Source organism: Perognathus longimembris, chromosome 13 (assembly GCF_023159225.1).
Source record: "Perognathus longimembris pacificus isolate PPM17 chromosome 13, ASM2315922v1, whole genome shotgun sequence".
Lineage (NCBI taxonomy): Eukaryota > Metazoa > Chordata > Mammalia > Rodentia > Heteromyidae > Perognathus > Perognathus longimembris.
Window position 1 is genome coordinate 56,064,031 of NC_063173.1, and position 13,422 is coordinate 56,077,452.

General features: G+C 46.7%; 1 protein-coding gene across 2 annotated transcripts; it reads right to left on the reverse strand.

Annotated features, from left to right (window-relative positions):
- Positions 1-811: 811 nt before the first annotated feature.
- Positions 812-12,346, reverse strand: Hnrnpul2 (heterogeneous nuclear ribonucleoprotein U like 2). 2 transcript variants are annotated; one of them, XM_048361675.1, is made up of 14 exons: positions 11,513-12,345; positions 9,389-9,524; positions 9,019-9,095; positions 8,335-8,474; positions 7,971-8,061; positions 7,765-7,877; positions 7,319-7,582; positions 7,048-7,170; positions 6,028-6,156; positions 5,032-5,200; positions 2,489-2,689; positions 1,500-1,573; positions 1,126-1,233; positions 812-1,006 (listed from the first exon to the last, which is right to left on the reverse strand). In XM_048361675.1, the coding sequence occupies exons 1-14, from the start codon at positions 12,045-12,047 to the stop codon at positions 926-928; spliced, it is 2,241 nt and encodes a 746-aa protein (XP_048217632.1). In that variant the 5' UTR covers positions 12,048-12,345; the 3' UTR covers positions 812-925. The 2 variants fall into 2 exon arrangements, 1 of the variants encoding a protein (XP_048217632.1); XR_007213080.1 differs by lacking the exon at positions 1,500-1,573 and having other exon boundaries at positions 965-1,006; positions 11,513-12,346.
- Positions 12,347-13,422: the final 1,076 nt, after the last annotated feature.

The following is a 13,422-nucleotide window of genomic DNA, read 5'->3' on the forward strand; positions in this document are numbered from 1 at the left end:
ATCATTCCTTCTCTTGCACTGTAAGAGGCAGACACTCTTAACAGATGATCTTAAAAGGCCTCCGGCTTCTCAACTCAGAAGACAAGAGACTATATAGACTGGCAAATCACAATCTTCAGGCTGAGGGCTGCAATTCCACTCTCCCCAACTTTATAGGATTCACTAGCAGGTACATGGAGGGGGCCAAGCTATCCTGCCCTGCAGTCTAGAAGAGTCTACAGGCTCCCGCGGCCTGGAAAACCTATATAATAGAACCGCCCCACCAGAGTCTCCGCGCCTCAGCCACACAGCATCAAGGCACAGCAAAGTGGACACTGGGACACTGGCCTCCCAGCCCACCAGACCAGATATCCCGAGAGGGAGAGGTCGGTAAAGAAAATACAAACGGTTAGTTGGTGCAAGTGATTGATAAGAGCCAATCGTTTATTGTCACTGTCCCACCACAGCGCTCCCCTATCCCCACTCCTGCCTGCTCCTATCTGCTCTGGAGAGAGTGCCCTCATGCTGCTCCCTGTCCCCCCCATCACTCTTCCCTTACTTGGCTGCCAGTCCAGCTGCATTAGAATGTCAGAAGAGGTGACATTTTCACTTCTTTTCCTGTCCAACTGCAGGGTACAGAACAGGCAGCTCTAAGTGCTGCTTTCTGCGCAAATGGTTTTTGATTACAAATATCTAACTAGGTTTGAAATGTTTTATAGAATAAGACAATATTCTTTTCAACAAACTTTAAAAAAAATGTACAGTTTTGTTGTTTGTTTCCACCTCCCCCCTCCCCCCAGCTTGCGCACCCCTCCCCCACCCACCACCCCTCCCCGGCAGCTCAGCCCCACCCGACAGCCCCTGTTTTCCTTGGTTGTGTTTTGAGGGGTGCTTGGCACCCCCAGAGATTCAGCTTCATGGCTGACAGGTGACAACAGCAGGGGCTTCACCGATACCCTTGGTAACCGTAGTAGTTCCTGTAGTATCGGTCTCTGTCCTGGGGGTGGTGGTAGTAGTAATTCTGCCACTAGAAGAAAGGGGAAACCTCATCACTTGAAGCCAGAGCTGGCTGGGGATGAAGAGGTGACACTCATCCTTCTGCTCCTGCCCCCCCTTGATCTCTCTCTATCCCAAGAAGATACTCACATCCCGATTATATTGTCTGTAATAGTCTCTGTATCTGTTGTACTCATAATCTCGCGCATAGAACCGATCGTAGTCGCCCCTGTATCGATCATAGAAATTACGGTAACCCTGAGAAAGGAGAGAAAGGAGTAGTAAATATTTACTGGTTTTCAGCAGCATGACCCACCATTACCCCCTTCTTCAACAAGACACATCTTAGCTTTGTATTATAAATCAGGGCAAATCCTTTTCCCAGGATAAAGTCTTCCAGGTAAAACATTAAGTGGGCAAAACCCTAAGCCCTGAGAAAACAGCCCAGGCCCCTCTGCTCCCCCAAGCCAATAGGAATGGCTATCACGGCCCAGAGGGAGGAGCAGAAGGAGAGCTGCACTCACCCCTCTGTTTCCAGACTGCCCCCAGTACTGCTGCCCGTAGGCCCGGTTGTCGTAGCCTCGGCGCTGCCCGCCCACTGGAAGAGAAATGGAGAGCACGCTCAGACAGCTAGCGTGGGGTCCTGGCTCCACAACTGAGTGGAAATCAAAAAGTTGGAGCCAAAGGCAAATCTAAGGGAATAGGAGGCCTGAATCAACCAGGCTTATACAATGTTAATTAAGGCATTGCCAGGACTTTAAAGAGTCTGAGGGGGGAGGGCAGAGGAAAAGAGACACAAGAAAACCAAGCCACCTTGCTTTTGAAGTTCCCCAATCCTGCAAAACATTTAAGATTACAAAAGCAATACATGGCAGAATTAGAAGCATAAGTAAAAACTGCCATTCATAGGATCAGACTTTCAGCCTTGGAAACAAAGGTCTCGCTAATACTCTATGAGGATGGCACCTTGGGATTCCAAGTACCTAGCTAGCAGCACTCAAAGCCTGCTGACTTATGGTCACACACACACATACACAAACACATTCTTAAAGGCAGTGACATTCTGGGGAAAATAATTCTACCACTAGCCTAACTTGCTTTCTAACCCCCCACCCCCAGTCTACAAATTACTGAATGATGCATTCACTTTTTAGTCTCTACAGCTGAGTTTATACAAAAGACAAAGAACCAAAAAAAGAATCAGATTTCACTGCACAAACCCTCTCCATACACTGGCACCGTGAAGCAGTGAGCCCATACATTAACATGAAAACTAGACAGAGAAGGTACAGCACTGCTTTCCAAGGAAATAAATCTTTTTGCTGAAAAGTAACTCTTTTTGTTGAAGGATTATGGAAGAAGAGAAGTTTGTAAAGGACACAGGAAGAAAGAAGCTCCGTAAAGAAGGCACTTCCTTACTGTGAGTGACTAGACTTGGTTTTCCTGGGTCTCCCTGGGTAATTCAGTACAAAGAACAACTGAGGCTGGAGGCTGGCAGATCCCCAGGACTCACCATAGCCTTGGCCTCGGCTTCGGTTCTGCCGGTTACGCTTGTTCCGGTTGTTTCTGCGGTTTGTGCGCTTCTCTGAGGGGGGCAGCAGCTTCCGGGCCTCCTCCTTGTACTTAGTGACAATGGGCTGAGCCTCTTCCTTTTCCAGCTCCCCATAGGTCACCTCATCCATATAGTCGCATTTTTCAGGCAGAGAAAAATTGGCTGCAAGGGTAAGAAAAAAGTTTGTAGGTCTGGGAAGCACACAGATGGTTAAGAGCTCATAAAAGACACTCTGTGGGCTGGGGATATAGCCTAGTGGCAAGAGTGCCTGCCTCGGATACACGAGGCCCTAGGTTCGATTCCCCAGCACCACATATACAGAAAACGGCCAGAAGCGGCGCTGTGGCTCAAGTGGCAGAGTGCTAGCCTTGAGCGGGAAGAAGCCAGGGACAGTGCTCAGGCCCTGAGTCCAAGGCCCAGGACTGGCCAAAAAAAAAAAAAAATAAAATAAAATAAAAGACACTCTGTGTGTGCTCACACGTGGAGAGGAATGAAACTCATGGCCATGCAAATCCACTGAGCTAGATCACCAAGCTAGCATCAGACTGCTGATCCTTCTGCCTTACACTTCACCGTGCTAGGATTATAGGTGTGTACCACCATGCCTGGTCATGCATAAGGCTTTGCTGGCACTCAACCACTTGAGCCACAGCATCACTTTTGGCTTTTTGATAGGATTACAGTACCTATACCAGCAGTACCTGGCTGCTTAAGACTTTCTAAGCCTCACCTAGTAATGCACAAAAATGGGCTAGGTTCATACTCATACTTCAATGACTGAGTTCACCTTTTACTTAATCCTCATTTTCCCCTAAATCCTGGAAACTCTAAATTTACCAAGTGTTAGTGACCCATAATAAATTAGCACTGAATTGAGTTAAGGTTTCTCATCAGGAAAGAAGCAGTGTAAGGCTAAAATAAGAGGAAATTTTGGTGTTGCTACATAAGAAGTAATATACAATTTTTCTTATTTTCCTAGTCCTGGGGCTTGAACTCAGGGCCTGGGTACTATCCCTGAGCTTCTTTTGTCCAAGGCTAGACTCTACCACTGGAGCTATAGCACCACTTCCGGCTTTTTCTGTTTGTGTGGTACTGAGGAAATGAACCCAGGGCTTCATGCATGCTAGGCAAGCACTCTACCACTAAGCCACAGGCCTTTTATTCACTGATTCAAGAAAAGGAAACTAGAGTGCAAGCTTCTCATTTGCCACCTGTACACAACTACCCAGCATAGTTGCCAGTCTCTAGATGTCAGTTTCATAGGCTCAATCCCAGGGGAATTTACTCCAATGGGGCTCTTGTGGTTCTTGGATGAATGCAAGTAGCCCTATTTTATGAAACTATACTAACTTCCTCCTGGAGCTAGAGTATCAATCAAAGTTCATTCTGTACAAATTTAGAGGATCTAGCTCATGGCTGTGTAAATGTTTCCAAGGATAATGATTATCAGAATTTGAAGAGCCAGTGACTTAGACCAGGTGGGAGGCGGTAAACTGAAGATAAGGGGAAACAGGAAGTAAAACCAAGCAAACAGTTAATACTACCTGTGCAAACCTTGCTACAGGTTTTGGACTGTATTAACAATTTCATCAAATACCAAAAATCAAAGCAAGAAAATTGAAGACCCAGACACATTATACTTAATTGATTTGATGATTCCTTTGTACAACCAAACAATAACAATAGTAAGGAAAAATCTTAAGGCAACTCCAAACACAAGCCTATATTACAGCAGAATTCAAAATACAATACTGACATCATTCACTGTATAATCAATCATGTTTTAATCTGAATCCTAACAATCTCCCATTCCCTTTCTTCACGGAATGTAAGTAATCCAAAAAGGGGGAACCTCATTTTATGTGCTATTTCCCCATGTCTAGGGCAGTACTGGCCAGATGGACACATCGTAAACATTTCATTACTACATAAGTAACCCAAGGAAGCTTCTTTCTCAAGTTTTAGTTATCTTGTAATCTATCACTCATTTTATTATTATTATTATTTTTTGGCCAGTCCTGGGCTGAAAACTCAGGGCCTGAGCACTGTCCCTGGCTTCTTTTTGCTCTAGGCCAGCATTTTACCACTTGAGCCACAGTGCCACTTCTGGCTTTTTCTATATATGTGGTGCTGAGGAATCGAACCCAGGGCTTAATGTATACAAGGTGAGCACTTTACTACTAGGCCATATTCCCAGCCCTAATTATTTTTTGTTGTTGTTGTTTTGGGAGACAGAGTACCAGTATGTAGCCAAGACTGACTTTTTAATTCACGATTCTTCTGCCTCATCCTCCAGGCCTATACCATCACTCTACACTCACTACTTTCCTTTTTTGTATCATATCCAGAATCAATCAAAGAATTACTGCTTCTTCATTCACTCTGCTCACTTATTTATTTACAAGTGCTTACATGTACTAAGTTATTCTTCAAATTCACTTTTAGACACAGAGACTAGCTCCTAGTACTAAGAGGATCCAAAACTCTTGTATAATTTATCCCACCTTTCATCTCCAGCATTATAGATTCCGGAACGTCATCTCCCTCCACTTCTTTCCTCAACTCTAGCCTCTTTTTCCAATCGTCCTCATTAGGGACAACCACCACCACTTTCCGGGCGAAAGTCTTGAACAGCAATAGCTTCCGCCTTTGGCCAGAATTGTACACGTTACACTAAGAACAGGAATAATAACAGATGGTTAAGAATAAAAATTACAATTCCATTTCAACCAAATTGAAGGCACCAGATCAGGAGTCATACACACACAATCTCCTTTATTACTGTTCCTTGCAATGCTGGGGATCAAACTCAGGGCCTTGCACATGCTAAGCAATTGCTCCACGACTGAGCTACACCTCTACCCAGCCTTTAATTTTGAAATCAGTATGTGACAGATACTATCTCATTTTGTATATCCCTAGATATTAAACAACAGTGATTTTTCCAAGATTCCAGACTAATTAAGTGACAAATTCAGGAATCCAAACAAACGTCTTCCACTGCCTCTATTCTTCCACTGATCATATACTCTCAGGTAAAAAACTAGTGAGTAGAACTTTGTAATGTTAAAAGAAGCAAACCAACTTTACAGCCATCATTCACAGATAGCCATTAATTAGGTAACTTTTTTTTTTTTTTGCTTGTTCTGTTTTTTGCCAGTCCTGGGGCTTGAACTCAGGGTCTGAGCACTGTCCCTGGCTTCTTTTTGCTCAAGGCTAGCACTCTACCACTTGAGCCACAGCTCCACTTCCAGCTTTTTCTATATATGTGGTGCTGAGGAACTAAACCCAGGGCTTTGTGTATACAAGGCAAGCACTCTACCACTAGGCCACATTCGCAGCCCTAATTAGGTAACTTGAGTCTGATCTTTTATTCAGTCCTCTACATATGCATCCAACTTTTGGTTGTAAGCCATTATGTCAGATGGAATGTCAGAAGAAATTTCCATCATCTCTGGATTCTCTGTAAAACCAAGTTCCTCTGAATGTTTGAACAATACCTGATCAAGAATGAAGTTCCTCTTTGTCCGGGAAGCAATCTGGACTAGCTTACTAAGGCACTGGGAGGCTTGCTGCACTAAAAGGTCTCGGCTTTTAGGGTCCATCTCTGGTTCCTCAAGTCCTTTCATCTGAGAAATGTAAGGAAGAAAAATACAAGGAGTTATACAGCAAGTTAAAATTCACAAGTGATTGTTGCTACTGCTGCTGCTTCTTTAAGTGCCATACCCACCATCCAGCATGTCAAGTCATCCCTTTTCCTCAGTTCTACAAATGTTATCTAGTTTGCAGTAGTCATTTAATAATTATTTCCATTCTCAACCTTGATATTGTCCAGATTTTATGCTTTCAGAAATCTGACAGAGCTGGGCGCAAGTGGCTCACGCCTGTAATCCTAGCTACTCAGGAAGCTGAGATCTGAGGATCGTGGTTAAAAGCCAGCTCAGGGAGGAAAGTCCATGAGACTTATCTCCAATTAATCACTAGAAAACCAGAAGTGGCACTGTCTCTCAAGTGGTAGAGCGCTAACCTTAAGAGGAAGCGCTCAGGGGAAGCGCCAGGCCCAGAGTTCAAACCCCATGACTGACCAAAAAAGGAGAAAAAGAAAAAAGAAATCTGACATAACAAAGCAAAGCAAAAAAACCCAACAAATCCATCTAGGGACTGGGAATATGGCTTAGTGGTATTGCGCTTGCCTAGCATGAATGAAGCCCTGGGTTCAATTTCTCACTACCACATAAACAGAAAAGGCCAGAAGTGGCACTGTGGCTCCAGTGGTAGAGTGCTAGCTCTGAGCAAAAAAGAAGTTCAGGGACAGTGCCCAGGCCCTGGAATCAAGCCCCAGGACTGGCAAAAATAAGAAAGAAAGAAAAAAAAAAAACATTAAAAACACTTCACTATTTGTGGGACCTTGGTTCTCAGACACTTAAAAAACTATCTCTCCACTAAAGGACAGGTCAAAGGAGCTTCCTGAGAGCCTAGAGAGCAAACACTATAGCTTGGTAATCCTTTCAGCAACTGACCCTCATTTGGTTGAGCACAGTCTCAGCTCCCAGGACATTGTATCTCTTCCCAGGATTTTCTTTTGCATAATTCAATGCCCACTGGGTCTTTCCAGATCCAGGTAGTCCCACCATCAGAATCACCTGCAAGCAAATAAACAGAACCCACAATGTAATCAAAAATAAGAGACTTTCCATCCCAGTATGGTAATGTTTTCAGAATAGGCCTAAGAGAACATAACCACCCACCATTCAAGAGCATGAAACCTCATTTCTGCATTGTTCGGCTTACCTCACACTCCTCTGTCGTCTTAGGAGGGACTGCGGTGCGCACACGCTCTTCAACAGGCACAGCATGAATGAACACAAACTCTTCTGGTGGTTGGAAGAAAGGTTCATCCTTCTGACCAAAGTTTAATTCTACAACACAATTTTTGCAGAGGACATGGGGTAGAAGAGCCCGGTCTGCCAGAGATTCCTTGTTTATCCGGAATGCCACACCTAGATCTTCTCCATTTTTGGAGAAGGAAAGTTCTACTTCTTCAGTCTCAAAATTCTATAAGGACAAAGAATAGAATCACTTATGGGGTAACAAGTTTGATAATGATTAAATCTTGTTTTCTAAACTCAGATTATGGCACAACATAAGCAATGTAAATCCTTAATATCAGCAGTTGATGGAAAACACAGTTGAATTTCATGTTTTGCTATGAATTCACACCGTTCAGGAACACTTACAGCAAAACAGCCAATGACATCATTCTCCCCAAAAGTCTGGCCAAATTCCTCAAACTGTCCATTTTCTGCCTTGAGTCCTCGTCCATCAAAGCCATAAGAGAATTCATCTTCACCTAGAATAGTTGACACATCAGTTACCTGCCAAAGTTCCCACATAGTAACAACATGGGACAGACACACCGAGTGATGTAACAAAGTAATTTTACCAAGTTGTGGATGGGAAAAGTCAATGGACCACCCCACTCGAAGAAGAGAAACCTCTGTGCAGCCTTCTTTCATTGGGAGGTTCTGGGCTACCTAGCCAAGTCAGAAAAAGAACTCTTAAGCTTCTAATAGATTCAGGAGCAAATTCTTGTTAAAAAGCAAGTTTTTTTCTTTAAACAAACTGAAAACAATAATCATCAGAGCTCATTATCAGAGCAACAACCCACTGAACCTAAACCAAAACAAAAGGGATGATTTCTTGTACTCTTACAGCCAAAGCTTTTTCCTAAACTTATATTAATGGACAGGAACCCAATATATAGTTTAATGGGTAAATTAAATGAATAGTCTTAATAAGCCTCTTACCTTCGCCTCAAAGCAGACTTTTCCTTTTGTTATTCCATACGTACTCCTTGCCCCAGACCAAAGGGTAGGGAACTTCTCTGAGAAAAGTGGCTGTCCTCCATAGCGGTCTTTGCTTACTTGAAAGTGGAGATCTGAGGTATCTGTTAAGAAAGATTCAATTGGTCAACAGCATGATCCCCACACTTGAAATCTGCTGACAGAGGACAAGTACACATAATTGTCTAGAACAGATAGATACAAAGTTTCTTAGAATTTGCAGGCCAAGAAGTTTTAATCTCCAAAATTACTGTAGTTTTTTGGTGGTGGTGGTGGTCCTGAGGCTTGAACTCCGCCTGAGTGCTGACCCTGAGCTTCTTTTTGCTCAAAGCTAGCACTACCACTTGAGCCACAGCTCCACTTCGGGCTCTTTTGGTAGTTTATTGGAGGAAAGGGTCTCACAGACTTTCTTGCCTGGACTGGCTTGGACCACCATCCTCAGATCTCAGCCTCCTGAGCAGCTAGAATAACAGGCCTGAGTCACCAGCACCCAGCTTCCAAAAATCACTTTTAGGCATCACTCCAGAGGCTGAGGAAGGAGGTCAACCTGGGCTACCAATGAGTTCTAGGCCAGCCTGGACTACATAGTAAGACTGTTTCAAAACCAAACAAAAACCCCTCCAAACAATCTATCTGCCTTATACATACACGTGTCCAGGTTCACAAGAGTTTGATCCTCCTCCTCATCTTTTGCCTCTTCTTCTGGAGGTGGTGGAGACTTTGAGCTATATGCAGTAGGAAAGAAAAGCAAATAGAATGTAACAAAGGCCCTTTTCTTTGGGATGGTACCTGCATGGCATCATGTCCATTTTAAACTACCAGTGAATATCAAATCCCAGCAGCTTCTTTCAACAAATAAGGCAATAGGGGCTTCCATGATATATTCACTCTAAAACTTATGCCTATAAAAACCTATTGCATTTTTAATCCACCCCTCCTTCCAGGCTATCCAGTCAATACCAGGTTTACCAAAATCAGAGCAGACACTCCCTTCAAGAAAAGGGACTGTTTCCCTCACCGGCTGTGGTAAGCCTCCTCTCGGAATTCATAGTAAGCTCGGCCATGTTCATCCTTCTCATCCCGCTGTCTCTTTACCCCCCGCCGCTCACCATCTGAGCCTGCTGGTTTTGACTTTTCACTATCTTGGTCATCTCCTACAAAAAGGAGGGAAAGAAAATCAGCAGTTTTTATACTGGAGTGTAGAATACGCTCAGAACCAACAGAAACTAAAGGGGAACCTAAGTTGTATGTCTAATCAAAATGGTCAAGTTATTTTCATTTATCCACTGAATATTTCATTTCCAAAGATCATTTCCTTTTTGTTTGGCCACACTTGGGGCTTGAACTCAGGGCCTGGGCACTGTGCCAGAGCTTCTTTTGCTCAAGGCTAGCACTCTACCACTTTAGCCTGAGCACCACTTCTGGCTTTTTCTGCTTATGTGGTACTGTGGGCTTCGTGCATGCCAGGCAAGCACTCTACCATTGAGCAACATTTCTAGCCCTGCAAATATCATTTTCTTATCAATAACTGGAATCTTATGGGGAGAGGGGTGTCATTAGCTAATTAGTCAAGCAGATTAAAAAATGGGCAATTTTACATTCTAAATTTATCTTCTTAAATCAGGTCAAACTTGTAGATTTTCACACTAAAATGGTCTTTTGAAAACCTGCACAGGTTAACTTCTTATCAGACTTGTACATAAGATAGGCACTTTATATTTCTATCACTTTTCTACAACTTCATTACACAGACACCTCAGTTTTTCTTTAAGAGTCTGCCTTTCCTTCATTAAAATGCACAGCCATCTAATGGCTTTTACTTACCCATTATGGCAAATGAACACAAGTGCAAGATAGCTATATTCCTATCAGGAGTTTTTTTTTTTTTTTAGCTGAAAGTTGAAAGAGCAAACTATTGTCACAAGAGACCCATAAATAATCCTGCATCTCTACTGCACATAATTTGGGGCAGAAAGGTGTTGTCATATATTTAGTAACATTCTCTATAAGAGGAAAATGCCCAGGAGTTTTTCCCTAAGCGTTTCTATTTTGTGACACTAATAATTTCTTTAAAGCAGTCCCACAGGGCTTTATCCTTCAGTGTTTCTTTTCTTATCTATTTGGGATACAGAAGTCAAAGGTTACATAATAGAATTTTTGTTCCAGGACATAAGACAAAAAAACTTGTAAGTTGTAAGATTATAGTAAAACAGGTTCCAACTATACCACGAGGATACTCGGTAACAATAGAAAGAATATTACAAAGACAACTAAAGCAACCTACTTTGAAGACTTGGAGGCAGCTCAGCTCTCTTTTCCTAACCTACACTAATTCTGTTACGGACCAGCCATACAGTTTAAAAGAAAGGTCACCAATTCCCTGGGGCATCTCTACACACACTGCCACAGGTTACTTTGTGGACCCTCCAGAACCTTAACCATTCCAACTCAGGAAGTCAGGAAATCTGCAATGGAAAAGACTAGCGCCTATCCACTGACTCCCACACGGGTGGGAAAAATGAAAATGCTAGACAAGTAACTATTCTAAATGCATTACACTACTACTTTCTCTTCCCTAGTTAACCATTAAACCCAACAAGCTCACACTAGACGCTGTCCCCTACCGATCAAGCAAGAGCAAAGTTGGACATCCAGATTTTCTGTGTGGCTCAAGGTCTGGCAATGTGTTCTTGGCAGAGCGGACTTTGCCGGACCCGGTTTATTGCTTCATATTTTTTTACAGTGAGAAAGTCAACAATCAGGTAGCCCTAAGGCCTAACCCTCCAACTGTCAGTCTAGCGGTCCCTGTAATCGCCAATTTCTCAGCACATTTTTTGGTAAGATAAGCAGGGCAAGCACCGGAAGAGAATGCTCCACAGGTAGCTTGCATGCCAAACCAATCCTATCCACCGGCAGCACGGAACCAAGTTAGACAGGGAGCTCCTCCTGCAAACAGCCAAGCCATCGAGGCGGCCTGAGAAAGAAAGCGATGTTCTCCCGGGGAGTCCCATCGAGTAGCGATGGGAACCGTGCATTTTTGGGCAAGTGGGAACAAGGGCTAAAACCCTGCGGTGCAGGGCGGGGTGCCGGATCAAGGGCGCACGAGGCAGCACGGAGCCGGGCTCCGCTGCCAGCTCCTCACCCTGCTCCTCTGCGGCCTTGTCACCCGGTGCCTCGGATCCTGGCGTCTCGTCCCCGCTCCGTTCCTCTGGTTCGTCTTCCTCCCCCTTGCCGGTGCCCTGTTCTTCGCCACCATTTACCCCACCTGACCCGGCCGTGGCCTCTGTCGGAGGATCGCAAGTATCGGGCTCGGGCTCGGCCTCCATGGCTGCCACCTCTGGGGGCTCCGGCGGCGGCTGCGCGGCCTGGTCCGAGGCCTGAGCCGGGGGTGGCTCCTCGTCCTCGTCCTCAAGCAGCGCCTCCTCGTCCTCCTCCTCCTCTTCGTCCTCCTCCTCGTCCCCGCCCGGGCCGCCGCCCGACGCGGCCACAGGCCGAGGCTCCGCCTTGCAGGCCCCGCCGGGCCCGGCCCCGCCACCACCGGCCTCGTCCTCAAGCATCTCGGCATCCAGCGCTTCCTGCAGCCGCTGCGCCAGATCCATCTTGAGGCCGCGCGAATCCAGGCCCCGCCGCTGCAGCTCTGACCGCAGCTCGGTCACTTTCAGCCGCTTCACCTCCATCGCCGCCGCCGCCTCCTCCGCCTCCCGCCGCCTCCTCCCCTGCGAACCGTCGACCGAGCCCGACCGCGCAGGCGCCGCCGCCGCCCGCCTCCGCCTCACGCGCCAGTCCTAAGCCCGCGCGAGCGAGTGCACGCACGCACGCAGCGGCGAAGGCCGAGCAGTCCCCGCAGCGTACTGTTTGGGTCGCCTTCCTCTTCCCTCCCCCCTTTCGGCTCCGGGAGCCCAAAACAACGCAACGCAGCACCGCTTTGCTTCCAGGCCCCGGGTTCCCTACCGAGGACGGGCGCGCGCAGAGGACGACGGAGTTCCCTCCCTCGCCCCACCCCTTTCGCCTCCCCGAACCAATCAGCGCCTGCAGTATTACCGCGCAGCCGCGCAGAGGTCTGACGCAAGGAGGGCTGGCAGCGGATCAAGTGCCTCGTAGCACGGAAACGAGTGCGCGCCCGTCTTTCCGTACTTCAGCCGGGCGTTCTGCGCAGGCGCCCGGAGCGCCTCCCACTCTCTCACCACCAGTACTTCCGGCTCACTTTCAATTACCGCGGCATCCTGGGGCTTGCGCAGCCCCGCACGCTCTTTTCTGTGTGAGCGCAGTATATTCTGGAGAATAAAAGCAAGAGAAAAAAAACCCAAAGGCCAGAGTTGCAATATAAGAGCCTTCCAGTAAGCGTTTTCGTAGCTACGGGAAAAGGGGTCTCCCGAACCAAGACACAAAGTAGACCCTGGTGGCCTCCTTTTAACATCTAGTGTTCTACCCAACAACAGACGCCCTGACCCCGCCTTTTCGCCTTTTCATTGGCCAGCTTGAACCGTCGCCTGACGCTCTGATTGGTCATCCGTGTTGGCCGGGGTATTTTTTTTTTCCTAATGGGCGAAGCGGCTGGGGTTTTTTATTTATTTATTTTTGCGGCGGGGGAAGTTGTTCCGCTGGGCAGGTGGGGTCGTTTCTGGGGGATTACTTTTCTAGCGCTGCTTCTGGTTGGACGGCGTGGGCCCAATGCGCGCGACCCTTCCCGTCCCAAAATGCGGGGCGTGTGACCCTTTCCTGTCCGGGCTCCCGCCCTTAAACTGAAGCCCGAGAGCAGACTTCCGGGCTCGGGCCTGTGCCGAGCGCCCGGAACCGAGCTGCCTCTGCGGCCGGCTCAGCCCCGCCGGCAGACTGGAAGCACGGATCGCATTCGCCCCGGCGCCCCAGCTCACCAAGGCCGACGTTCATAAATGTCATGTTGACTGAGGACGGATAAAGAGGTAGGAAGGAGTGGAACCCCGCCCCCCCCCGCGCCTTTCTGTAGCGGTTGTGCCGCCGGCTTTCACTTCCGGGGCAGGGGGTGTGTCTCTGAGGAAGGAGGAAGCGAGTTTGCCGACGTTCGCACGCCGG